The sequence below is a fragment of the Triturus cristatus genome, chromosome 11 (genome assembly GCF_964204655.1).
Source record: "Triturus cristatus chromosome 11, aTriCri1.1, whole genome shotgun sequence".
NCBI lineage: Eukaryota > Metazoa > Chordata > Amphibia > Caudata > Salamandridae > Triturus > Triturus cristatus.
The window spans coordinates 276,104,472-276,118,588 of record NC_140594.1 but is presented as its reverse complement, the minus strand read 5'-3'; the positions used below and the strand labels follow the sequence as shown (position 1 = coordinate 276,118,588).

At 44.4% G+C, this 14,117-nt stretch overlaps 1 protein-coding gene across 1 annotated transcript in view; it reads left to right on the top strand.

The window, feature by feature from the left end:
* Positions 1–665: 665 nt before the first annotated feature.
* POLE (DNA polymerase epsilon, catalytic subunit) overlaps positions 666–14,117 on the top strand; it is a 241,781-nt gene continuing 228,329 nt past the window's right edge. Inside the window, exon 1 of the mRNA XM_085636412.1 lies at positions 666–796. Coding sequence (XP_085492538.1) covers positions 735–796 — 62 coding nt within the window. The 5' untranslated portion in view covers positions 666–734. The remainder of the gene's footprint in view (positions 797–14,117) is intronic.

Sequence of the window (14,117 nt, the reverse complement as noted above, 5' to 3'; positions counted from 1 at the left end):
ATTGCATGAGCAGTATCCTTTATAAAAAATATGGATGGAAACTGCTTTTTCCTTTGATCTAAACGTCTATTCTTCATATTCAAGCCTCCGGTCTAATAGTAGAATCCTCTCCCATCTGAACATAGAATCAGGTCAGTGGCACATTACAAATGTAACATAACGTTTCAACCAACGCTAGAAGTGCCTTAGAGAATTGCGACTTCATATCCTGCAGGACCCAGGCGCTCCCATTAGACGGTCACGCTTTAGGCTAAGCACCAGGAACGTGGACAGCAACCAAAACGTCCTCTTCAGGTATCAATCATAAACAGACCGTGACAGAAGCCAAACAGCGCTCGCTCTTCACCGCCAAGGGCGCTCACCCCGTCACCCTCCTTCCTTTGTGCCTCCTATCCTGCCAGACCAATAAAAAAGTGTTACGGACAGGTATCATACGAGTGAACTCCGATCCGGCAGACGAGCTAAACCTGCCAACAAACACAGAAGAAACTGTAACAAACAAGACGACTTAGACAGGGGCATGTGCGGATCTCATAGCAAATGAGCACTTCCCAATTCTCTGCGTCTCACTATGATTGGCTGAAGTGCTCTCGGTGTTCCAATCGTAGGTCACCTTACACTCACAACTGACGCAGATTATACATTCAGTCGCTTGATTGGTTTATGTGAGACCCGGTAGTGCCCACGTGATGAAGTAATGACAGAAGCTGATAGATTTGGCGGGTAAAGCAAAGATGGTTTTACAGAACAGCGGGCGGCGTAGAGAGGAGCCCAGGGGTGATAAAGATAATCAAAAGTGAGTACTGCTATAGATTGTTTCTATTTCGCCTCGTGTCCAACTTCAAAGTGGAAAAAAAAACGTATAAGGGTTTGCAGGTCTACTTTGAATGTGCAAACAGAGCTATGCACACGTGCACCGTGTTTATCAGTTCGTATGTTTGTGGTGCTTATGCATCTCTGCAAGTTTGGGGAATAAAAAGAGTATACAGATATATATGGCCCAGAATGAGACATTGCACAGTGTCGCAGTACTAATAGTGTGTGCATTTGCATTCGTATAGAAAGGACACTGCAGGTTTTGAGTTGTTTACAAAGTTGTATTCAGGACTACAACACCGGGATGGTAGTGACTCCTCCACCAACTCGCCGTCCAACAGCGCCCCAACAATTCAATTGACAGGTTTCTACAAAGAACACCACGATTCCGCTTTTCTTTTAAGGTGGACAACACTAATAATTAAGAGAAACTGCACATTGTATATCAACATATCCACCTGCTACACACATCACCATCCCCAATAGAATGTTTTTATAAAAAAAAGAAAGAAAAAACAAACGGAGCAATTGAATATTACTACAAGCACAATGTAAAGTACATAACTATATAATCACAGCATGTCACAATAATATAGAGATGGGCGAGCCACCACACTTAGCAGGGAGAGCCGTCTGGACACGAGTCGAACCCTGAAAATGTTTGCATGTAAATCGTGTTACAAATGTCATATGAAATTATGATACACTTTTTTTTTTTTTTTAAATTTTGAATAAGTTCTATTTCTTTAAAATCCGGGAGCTTTATACCTTGAAACATCTGTTTCGAGGTCGAGAGGCATTTATTAAAAGTGATAGTTTTTGAACATGAACTTAAAAAGTTCATGCCTGCCCTCACCCTGATGACGATGCCATTAGGGAACTAAAAGCCAAGTCTGTTGTCGTGTATACTCTATATGTGGACTAGATTCTGTTAAATCAAACAATGTTTTTCTACAACGCTTATCCTGAACACATGTATTTAAGTGCTTGCATGTGATAATGAAAACAAAAATTGGTAAATGCATCAGGTTTTGCCAATGTGATTTAATAATAAGCAGTTTTTGTTGTAGGTTGTAGCTTGCTCAGTAGTTGTACAATATAAATAACGGAAAGTCTGTTAAGGTGTTATGACTTGTTTATGTAAAAAAAAGGCAAAATATTGTGCTGTTACGAGTGGTAGAGTGCAGGTAAGTAATAGAAACATTTAGAAAAATGAAATGAAGGTGGGAAATAATAGAATTAACTGATATAATAGCAATAGTATGTGTTTAGAGGAGTTCTGATAACTTTTGGTTTCGGTGCCACTGCACCTGCTACACAATTCAAATCATGCCTGCAAGATAACTGCGTTTGGGACTGCCTGTTTAGTTGTAAAATATAGCAATATTTGGTGGTTAGAAGAGTTCTGACAACATGTGGCCCGATGCTACTTCACCATTCAAATATTGACCCTGTTACCTGCAAGATAACTTCACTTTTGACTGCCTGTTTAGCAGTAAAATATAGCAATAATCGGTGTTTAATGGGGTGCCTGGAGCTTTTGGTCTCGGTGTCACTGCACCTGCTGCACTATAGAATCATGACCCTAGCGCCTGCTAAGTAACTGCACTTGTGACTGTTTAGTATAACATAGCAAGATTTAGGGCCATATGTAGGTAAATTACATTTACCGATTCTTAAATACCGAATTTTACCGATTCGGTATTTATGAATCAGTAAATGTAATGTAGGTAAAAAAATACCGATTCGGTAAGTGTCGGTATTTTAGAATCGGTATTTACCGATTCGGTAATGGTAACCTGTATCTCATTGATTCCTATGGGCCAGGAGGCCCATAGGAATCAATGGGAAGCCAGTTACCATTACCGAATCGGTAAATACCGAATCGGTAATGGGGGGAGCTCAATCAAGGGTGGCAGGGTGTCACATTGACACCCTGTTGCACCCCTGATTCCTGCATGTGTGCACATGTGGCACACATACATGCCCTGAGGGCATGTGTGTCTGCCACATTGCACACATCTAAGGGCCAAATAATGCCTTAACTGAGACATTCGTCATTTACCACCAACTTTCAGTTGGTGGTAAATAACGAATCCCCACACCCACCACACACTCCCCCTACATCTAATTTCTGTATTCGGTATTTACCGAATCGGTAAAATTACCGATTCGGTAAAATTACCGATTCGGTAAAATTACCGATTCGGTAAAATTACCGAATACAGAAATGATCCCCCTACATATCAAAAGCCTAAATACCGGTCGGTAACGGTATATTTACCGAAAATCAGCCGTTACCGACCGGTATTGGGCTACCTACATGAGGCCCCTGGTGTTTAGTGGAGTTATGACAACTTTTGGCCCCGATGCCACTGCACCTGCTGCACTATTTAAATCAAGACCCTTTCAACTGCAAGGTAACTGCAATTATGACTGCCTGTTTAGTAGTAAAATACAGCAAAATTAGGTGTTTAGTGGGGTGCCTAGAGCTTTTGGCCCTGGTGCCACTGCACCTGCTGCACCATTCTAATTAAGTCCCTTTTAACTGCAAGGTAACTGCAATTGTGACTGCCTGTTTAGCAGTCAAATATAGCAATATTATGAGTTAAGATGAGTTCTGACAACTTTTGGGCCCGGTGCTACTGCACTTGCTGCACAATTCAAATAATGACCTTGTTGTCTGCAAGGTAACTGTACTTGTGGCTACCTGTTTAGTAGTAACATTTAGCATTAATCTTGGATATTAACTTTATTTATAACGTACAATGTTTATTTCAGCATTTAGAATTTGATCATAATGACCAAATAGATTACGTTGAAAAAATCAACCTGATAATGCCTACCAAGTGCAAAGAAAGGTACTGAGGCATGAATAGGAAATGCCACAAACGTTCTAAGGCTAAAGCTTTTGATTTACACAACTAAGTACTAAAAAGCAAGCACTCCCGCATAATGTTAGAAGTTGTCTGCTTGTGCCTTTTCTGTGGGAAGAGATCTTATCTTGACAGTAAATGGGGCCTAAACAGTGTGAACAGCTTTAAAAGTGTTGGCAATGCGTACAGCCAAGGGGAGTTAACAAAAAAAGTTCCACACAAAAGCGAATGAACACAGTAATTCGGCCATGGGAACTAATAAGCTCCCCATTTTAAGATCTAGTAATTACAAGAGATTTCAAAAACCCAGCACGAGCAGTGCAAGCGAAACCTAAAAAGGAGTGTCGATGAAATAAGAAAATAAAATATTCACCTAGGATCACACAGTTTGATCAAGCAGAGAAGCCGGTCAGCGCTTTTCTGCTCCGACTTCTGGAGGGAGAACTTATCTTGGGAGGTGACTTTAATATGACTCTTAACGATAAGTTAGACCGTACGCCCCCTTGACAACAACACGGCACTCACTCCATTCTCACAGACTTGCTTGAGACAATAGGACTGGTGGATGTATGGCGCTCCCATTACCCGCAGTACAAAAGGGGGTGGTGATGGACGGAGCATCAGAACCAATCAAACACTCACACCCAGTCAACAGATCTGGGTTTGATCCATCACCGTTCTTTAGCCCACTCTGCCACCCCAGTTCAGACATGGCCATATGCAAATCAGTCTGACCCTGTGCCTCATGGGAACAGTCCAGCCCGAACTGCCAAGCCATGCCTTCCCTGGACCGGAAACAAGCTTCCTAGGACCGGTTTCTGGCAGTTTTTGGCTGAAGACGGCTGAAATGCCAGACACCGGTCCTAGGAAGCTTGTTTCCGGTCCAGGAAAGGCATGGCTTGGCAGTTCGGGCTGGACTGTTCCCATGAGGCACAGGGTCAGACTGATTTGCATATGGCCATGTCTGAACTGGGGTGGCAGAGTGGGCTAAAGAACGGTGATGGATCAAACCCAGATCTGTTGACTGGGTGTGAGTGTTTGATTGGTTCTGATGCTTCGTCCATCACCACTCCCTTTTGTACCGCTTTGTTTGCCATAAGTTGGCAGGGTATGCTCAGACGTGAGTCCCTTGCTCACTTTGCCACTGGATTCAAGCAAGCCTGGCTGAAGACGGCTGAAATGCTAGAAACCGGTCCTAGGAAGCTTGTTTCCGGTCCAGGGAAGGCATGGCTTGGCAGTTCGGGCTGGACTGTTCCCATGAGGCACAGGGTCAGACTGATTTGCATATGGCCATGTCTGAACTGGGGTGGCAGAGTGGGCTAAAGAACGGTGATGGATCAAACCCGGGTGTGAGTGTTTGATTGGTTTTGATGCTCCGTCCATCACCACTCCCTTTTGTACCCATTTCCCGCAGGCACGACAATATACGTACCACTCAGGGGCACATAAGTCTTTGTAGAATAGATTATATACTGATGTCTGTGGACAACGTGGGGAAATTCATAGACCTCACACACTTGCCACGGGGAATTTCAGACCATTCCCCTATACTAGCCAAATATACCCGGTACACCTCCGCGCAACGCCGTATATAATTTCGATCTACCCTGGCTACATAAAAAAAAAAAAAAATCTGGAAAGGCCTGACCGCAGCTACAAAACACTATTTTGTTGATAATGTACTGTCGGTTTCCTCGCCCCTCATCTTATGGGAGGCATACAAGACGGTACTATGTGGGCACGCCATCTCCCTCCTCACCGACCATCAACGGGAAAAGACAAAAACATTATCGACACTCGAACACGAACTCCAAACACTAGAAACACAACACTCCCTTGACAACTCAAACAACAAGAATATAAGACATACCTATGGGAAGACGCAAAATGCCGACCAACAGCCATGTGTCGCACCATATATGAAGTGGGTGATAAGGCTGGCAAGCTGCTGGCGTGGCTAGATAAACAGGAGCGGGCAAGTCAATGGGTGGCAGAACTCCAACTTTCAACAGGCAACGTAGTAACGGACCCCCAAACCATAGTAGATACGCTAGCGCACCACTACACTGAGGTGTACACTCCAGCAACCACAATACAGCAGGAGGAGGTGTTTCTCCGAGATATCCGCTTCCCACACTCACGTAAGACACAAACTTACTGGAGTCCGAACTTACTTCTGATGAGTTGATGAGAGCGATAGGAAACATACACTCGGGGAAGACTCTGGGCCCAAATGGCATCCCTATTGAGCTCTATAAGAAAAGTGCGACTATAATCACCCCTTATCTGTTAAAAATATACAATGCAAGCTTAGAAAGAGGAGAACTCCCTAAAGATCAGAGAACATCAACGATCGTAGCCATACACAAGCCGGGGAAACCAGCCCGCGACTGTGCATCCTACAGACCCATCTCCATAATCAACGCAGAAGCCAACATTTTGGCCAAAGTGTTAGCGAATAGACTGACGCCCCACCTAACCAAATTGATACACCCCGACCAGTCGGGGTTCATGCCAGGCAGGAACAAGGCCTTGAATTTACGACAACTCCAGAACGAACTAGGACGCAAACACACAGTACGAGAGGAGGCCGTAACACTATCCCTAGACGCTCGTATGGCCTTCGACACGGAGTGGCCATTCCTATTTGCAGTGCTCTTAAGGTTGGGCTTTGACCTAGGTTTTGCTCATGGGTGAGATTGCTGTACAGGAAACCCTTTGCACATGTAGTAGCGAATGGGCACATATCCAAAGAATTTCCGTTAGGGCGGGGTACAAGATAGGGTTGCCCATTGTCGCCACTGCTTTTCGCCCTGGTGTTGGAACCTTTGGCAGCATGGATAAGGCAGGATCCGGTTGTGCGCAGGCTCCGCTGGACGGAGAGCTGCGAGGTTTGCATATCCATATATGCAGATAATATCCTGTTATACATGGCCTCCCCCAGCCGTTCATTGCATCGCACCCTGCATATTTGCGACGCTTACGGGAAACCCTCAGGATATACCATCAACTGGAGCAAATCCATACTATATGTTCTGTACGGTCCGCTCCCGAAATTACCTAAAGCCTGCGTGGTGACAGTTTCAAATACCTCGGGATCCACATCACTTTTGACCAGGAGGACTTCATGACCCTCAATCTGCAAGAAGCCCTTAAGAGATTGCGCATAGACACTAAACATTGGCAATCCCTGCCCTTGACGCTCCTGGGAAGAGCAGCGCTCTTCAAAATGATGGCACTCCCCCCGATTCCTCTATGCCCTACAAAACACCCAATTCTTTGTCCCACCGGCCTACTTCCGGGCTATAGAGTCAGAGGTGAGGAAACTCCTCTGGAATGGGAAACCGGCCCGGATAGCAATGACCAAATATTTCGAACATGGTACGACGGGGGTATCGCGCTACCAAATATACATCTCTCCTCTCTGCCTGCTGCAGCTCATCCACAGCGTGGAGATATCCCTTTGGGGGTGATTCAGGCGCTTTATAAATTAATAAATATCAAATACTATTGGGCATCCCAACTAATTGTTATAAATCATCAGATCCATATCCCACATGCTGACCCAGCCAATCACCTCAATAGACTTACACTAGGTGTAGAAGGGCTTAACCGAGCACTACAATACTAAGCACAAGACGGTTATGGCAGGGCCAACAAAACATACAATACAGGTCTGGCATGCAGTGCACAGAAAGCTCGGATGGCACAAAAAGATCACCCAAGTAACACCCCTGGGATGCTGACATGCTAGGCACCTTATGAAACAGTAAAGGGTTCAGGCAATGGGATGCCATAGGAATTTTGCGGGTGAGAGATCTATGGGCCAAGGGAAAAGTAATCCCATTCGCCCAACTTCAAGACCAATACGAAATGGCCTCTACAGAAATGTTTTGTTATCTCCAAATCAGGCACGCATTGGAGACAGCCATCCCGCCTGACACCGCCCTCCCAGAGACTTTTACTTTGGAAGACAGACTATTGGCGGAACACTTACACAAAAAAGCCACATCTCTAATGTATCATAAACGTATTGAGAATCTCCCCGACCCCACGCAAGCCCTACAGGAGAAATGGCAGAAAGAGGTGGGAGAATTAGACTAAATGGACTGGCAAGAGGCACTGGCGTCTCCAAGGGAAGTGGCAATTCCTTCATAACTATGTCTAGTCCAACATAAGTGCTACACCGGATAGATTACACTAGAGCTACACTATATAAAATGGTGCGGTCAGATAGTAAGCTCTGCCTACGGCAATGTGGAGCAACAGGCACATTTTATCATACACTATGGGAATGTCCAGGAATAGAGGCATACTGGGAGGCGGTTATGTCCACAATAACGACAGTAAGTGGGTCCCGGTACCTCTGGAGCCTAAGAGATGCCTATTGAATATATGGGAAGCCACAGATCTCAACGGTGCCGCACAAACCTGGGCGACACTAGGTATGACTGTAGCCAAGAGGAACATCGCAAAACAATGGGGGCACGGAATACGCCCCCAGTAAGGGATTGGAGTAATGATATGGATATGGTGATGGTGGCTGAAAGAGCGGTGTACATGCATAGAGGGTGCCCCAAAAAACTGGGAGCGGGCGTGGGGAAAAAGGAACGCCTTTCGAGGCAACATATGTACAAGACCGTCTGATGATTCATTGGTGGAGAACAGTGACTGACCCGAAAATGTTCCTAACTGTAAAGACATCCCATGTTCGACAATGTATAAGTTACCATGTCACGAACGAAAAAACGACAATCCGAGTAATCCAGGGTCTCAATGTCTATTGTACAGAAAAATGTTTTGTACCAAATAAAAACTGTTTAAAAAAAAAAAAAAAGCAGAGAAGCCGGGATTCATCCCAGTTTTTATAGTTTCACATTGTACAACTCCGTAACTAGATTGCTACCATGTTCTTTTTCCGTTAAAGATTAATGCTATGTCTTGCATTGTGCAAGCATGACGCCACAGCCTGGGTCGCAGGCAAAAGCCATATAAAAGCTTCACTTGATTTGAACTCAAGGGTCCAAGGTATCTTTGAGCTGAGTGAGAGCCAGACATCTGGTTCGAGCTTTCAATGTCTCGCCCACCTCTAAAATGATCCCTTCTACACTACAAGCCCTTCTTCCCTTCCTGTTATGACACCAGAGTTCAGAACACATGCGTTTGTCCTGTGCATATTTTCTACTTTCATAAGATTTTCATTCCCAACCTGTCCCCCCCCCCCTCCATTCAACTTCCATTAGCTTAATCTCCTATTTCCCTGAGACTGGATTCCCGAATTATCATCTCTGTTCCCTGCTGTTGCAAGTATGTTTATGTGCCGCACTCCTCCATCCTCTAGTTTTATTGCATTACTGAATATTTAAAAAGTTTACTTGAACTTACTAAACACGCTTTAACCTTTCAGAACCCCAAAATGCTGTCGCAATCTAACACAAGGGTTAACCAGATAACTTGATCAGGAACCAAGGGTACTTACTTTGATACAAAACAGCGGTGCTTTGTGAGTTATTTAGAACATAATTTCTACAATGCATTGACGAACATTTTACCAAAGGAACAAATCATGAGCACCTATCTTCTATCCATTCAGGAGCAGATTATCATAAATACTTTTATTAGCATATATGCTATGTAAAGGCATTCAGTGAAATATGTTTTAAATAATTCCTCTGTGAACCGCATTTTGTTTTAATCAGTTCGCCCAGTATGTTGAGGCATGTATTAGTCAAATCCTTGGGTAAAGCCAAGCACTGCAGTAGTTGACTACTACCCACAACTGACCACCCCGTCATCCCTACAAGGCATCCTGCTAGGAAACAGGCAGGTGTTTGGCATGATTGGTGACTGCACTCGCCAATTAGGAAGTGAGCGGAAACTGTCAGCAGGATCCTTGTTTGCTGCGTGCATACTCTGAAATTTGGAGTTCAGGCATTCATACATGTGGGTGAGTGCAGGGTGCAAAAATGAGACTCCCATTTAACCTTCGTGTATTTCTTGGCATAGCACTAATTGCCACCAGGAGAAGGAAAATGCATATTTTATGCACGCAGGGTGCTGGATGCCCTTGGACCTTTATTTTAAAGTGGGTCAAATAATGCAAGGCCACATAGTCTGGGGATCCTTGCAGTCTAGACGAAAACAAGCCTCCTGGAGAAAGTTCAAAGCCCAATTTCTGGGCGACTGGCAATGCTCCAGGGCTTACCTGACGGAGGGCCTATCTGCTCCGAGCTTGTGCCCCAGCAAACCGCTCTGGACACCCATTACAGTAACAAAATGTGTCAGTTGATTTCTGAATCCCAACCGAGCATTGATGCCTCCATTGGTTGTGAACAAACAAAAGTGTGACTAAAGGACGAGAGATATGGAACCCATCCAGCCTATATCTGGCACCATTTAACAAAACAAGTTAGTGGACTTGGCATGAAAGTGTAGCCCATAGCTATTCATTCCTCTGGGGTACCCCAAATTCGCCTGTCCGTTCTCTGTACCAGGTCTCATGAACCTGGTCTGCAGGGAAGTGGCTCACCTGCAGCTTGTGGGAGTCTCATGCTAAGTGGGCATTGCTTCTGTACTACTAAATCTCTGGCAATACATTTAGCAAGACAGAGCATGGCCAGAAACTCCCATAGACCTCAATCTTGGAAGTGGTGGGGAGAGTAAGTAGATGAACATAATCGGGCCTAAAGGCACAAAAATATGAAGCTACAACAGTGCCTCATCCTCTGCTCAGATTACTACAGTATTGCAGATAGTCACTAATGTAAGTGAGATGGCTGCCCAAAAAATAAAGTTTCACTGCCCAGAGGCTGTTTTTCTGGACAAATAATTTAACTGAAAGAAAGTAGTGACATTGCCACCGACAGTAAGCTATGCTTCTGTGAGAAGGACACAATTTAACAGTTCCAGGTGTGACTTTTTTCTCTTTAGAGGAAAGCTCTTTATTGTCCAAGTCTGGAGAAGGGTTTTAGATCTATTCGCTCCTACAGGCCTCAAGTCTCACTCAGCAGTGAGACTAACACTTTTTGAAGTTAAGTTGACTTCTCGATTGAACCAGGCTGTATGCCGCATCTGGTAAGGAGAACCCATTGCACTGAAAGGAAAGTCCCTAGGAAGAGAGGCTGCTTTGCACACATCAAGCTCTGACCTAATTTGTGGGGATACCATACTTGTGCATTTAATCTGAAACATTGCATATGTAATTTCTGTATTGCAAGTGTAGACTGCGTATCTATTTCAGTGATGCTTGGCGGTTCCATTTTTAATTGTGCATTTATCTGGAGCAATAACTGTGATTAAGTTGTCTGGAAACATGATGAAATTAAATTGTCTGGAAATATGACAGAGAAGGCAAAAGTCAGTGAACACATGCATGTTTTTTAACAGTTGCAAAGCTTTAATCAGAAAAATGCCCGATATTCTTTGTGTGCATTTTTTCACTATCATCAACCTGTCCAAAGCAGTAGCCATGAATAGACTAAAGGTAAGGCCTGACCTAGAAACTTGCGCATTCTGAACAACAGATACTGCAATCCCCCTCTTCTCCATTATCATCTGCCCAATGACTGTGCTCAGGAATAGCTAATCCGCAGCTTCTAGCTAACAAAGACTTTGTGGAATTTCTAAAGGTATCCCTGCCCATCCTCCTCACTTCAGTTTCTGGATCTCCACCCTTCATCAATGCAGGTGTTACACCTCCACTGTCTGAGGAAGCGGTCCTCATCCTACATCATGTGCAATGCCAAACTATGGAAATCCGAAATGCATCCTGCTATCTTTATTAAACAAACTCTATGCCCTATACCTCCCGTAAGCCACAACTGCCCTTTGAAATAACCTCACTCTCAACCAGCCCCTCGGTCTAGTTCAGCTGCACAAAAGCAACAGTACTCAAAATGACTGCACAGAAGGAAGGACTCGACGGCTGATGGGTATGATTCAGATGAGAAGCACGATTGCCCAACTACTAACCTGGGTGTAAATCGCTTATTCACTATTCAAAAGGAACGGGTTGACCTCAAATTGTAGCTGGATTACCTGCATGAGAGGTTGTAAATCACACTCTTTCGCAAGCACACCTGCACCACGGACTTCTTGTCTGCTCTCCCCTTGATACACTTGACTCAAAAACCTACTCCTGAAGATCCTCACAGTAGCACCAAGCCCTTTGTTCTGGAGAGGTCCTTCACACATAGTACCTGATAATTGGTCAGGAGTGTCGAAGGACTGCTTTTTAAGAATTAGCTCCTGCTCCTGGCAGATTCTGACTCAACAAAAACAGCAGTTATCTAAAATGGGGGGTATTCGCTGAAAGCAGGGTCTATTTATGTTGGGGTGCCAGATAAAAGAAATAACCCTAACCAACCAAAGAATGGATTTTTTCGGGATTGTCATAAATGAAGAGTGTAGGCACTAACGGGTAAAGAAAACGTAGATTCATGGGGAAGCATGACAGACTGCCTTAGTGGGCTGCTTGGGATTTCCTGACAGTTCTTTGGTGAGCACAGGGCTGGAGGTCTCAGAATATTGATTGTTTATCCTGGGCCAAGCACTCTGGCTCAGTTCATATCTGCAGGCAGAGCTATCAAGTAGTAGAACTGGTTTTGGTTGGTCTTTTGTCTTAAGGCATTGCTTTGTGTGGAGTTTATAGTGATGCCAGAAAACAGAAATGGGGTTAAACTACTGTGGGGTTTCTTGAGGCAGAGCACTAGTTGGAAAGAAGCTGGAATGTTATTAGACTACCACCTTGTACTTCTATGTAACATGTCTTTGTAGAAAACACCTTTTTTACCACCTCCCTTAGTCTCTGGGCACACAACATTTAAGTTCAAATATAGAGCATACACCCCCGGGGAAGTGAAGGACCCGGATTATGGAAGTCCAAATGGATTTTAATCAAAGACAGTCCCATCCTTGTTTAAAAGGGATGTAGATGACAATGTCTGTGGCTGCCATTATATTTTCACTTAACACCAACTACAGCAGCTGGCTGAGGCTGCAGTAGTCCATGTCTGCTATAGAGTGACATATACTTTTAGTACACCTCCCGTCCATCAAAGTGTTTTGCTTTGTGTCACTAGCATCGAAAATGCACAAGAATCACCAGTGGGATCGCAATGGTTAAGTCTTCTATGTGAAAAGAGTTGGTTATTTAGATAGTTCAGCAAAGGGGAGAATGGCACAGCTGCCAGTGCAGTGTGAACTTTCAGACATGCACTAGCTAGTACTCTTGCTTGTGGACTTGAGGTTTCTGCTTTGTTGTGCCATTGATGGTGATGGATTTAGTGGTTTGCAGATGAATGGGTGTTGTGCGGTATGAAATCCAACTAGCGCTCATAGACTAAAGTCAGTAATGATTTGTTAGTGACCTACAGTGCCGAGTTTCAGGGCATCAATCAATCGGGGGTTTGTATAGCGCAACCACTCACACGTGAGGGTCTAAAGGCGCTGGGGGAGGGGGGGTTGCAGCTTTGTTGAGTGCTGGGGTCATTCAAAGAGCCAGGTCTTTAGGTCCTTCCTGAACTGGGGCAGTGTGGGGTTTTGCCAAAGATGGAAGGGGGGGGGGTCGTTCCAGGCCTTAGCTGTGAGGTAGGAGACGAACTTTCCTCCCGTTCTGGTCTTGTAGATGTGTGGGATTCTGGCCAGAGAGAGGTCAGCTGATTGGAGGTGTCTCTTGGGTGCGTGAAAGGGGAGGCGGTCGTGTCTCTTGGGTGCGTGGCAGGGGAGGCGGCCGTTTAGGTATGCTAGTCCGATGTCCGAGGGCATGCATTGTTTTGCAATGAAGCAGTGTATAAAACTAAATTTAAGCTATATGCTTCTCTATGGACGCCTAAAAATCTGCAGCGTGGCAGTCTGAAAGTCTGTCTTGGCACATCGAGAGATGACTATATTCCAAAAAGCATCTACAGTGACATTCATGGACATAATTTGTCACATGAATATACATTCCTGTCTGCATAATCAAACAAACTATGTTCCTTTTCACAATGCTTTGGTATGACCATGTGTACCTTATGGGCTATACAATCAAAACCTGATATATATTCGAGATACCATGACTCAAAACTCTCTTGCCATGTAAAGCTTTATCAAATTGGTGCAGTGATCTTGAAACGTCTTGTTTAACTATTGGATGTGACACCCAATATTTCACATTACATGCAAAGTAGCATAACAAGAATGCTTGTGTGACTGCGAGATAGATTCCCCACATGTATTGTAGCTTCCTTGTGATGTAAATTTGCATGCAATGTGAAATATTTACTGGGTCACGCATAACAGTGTACCTTTAGTCTCCCTTACAGAACTCCTGTCGACGATAGCTGTAACACCCAGTGTCTAATTTAGAAACCATGACAACAGTTCTATTCTGACACTTTAACATTTAGCATTGCTAACAACAATGATTTGACCATCCCACCATGC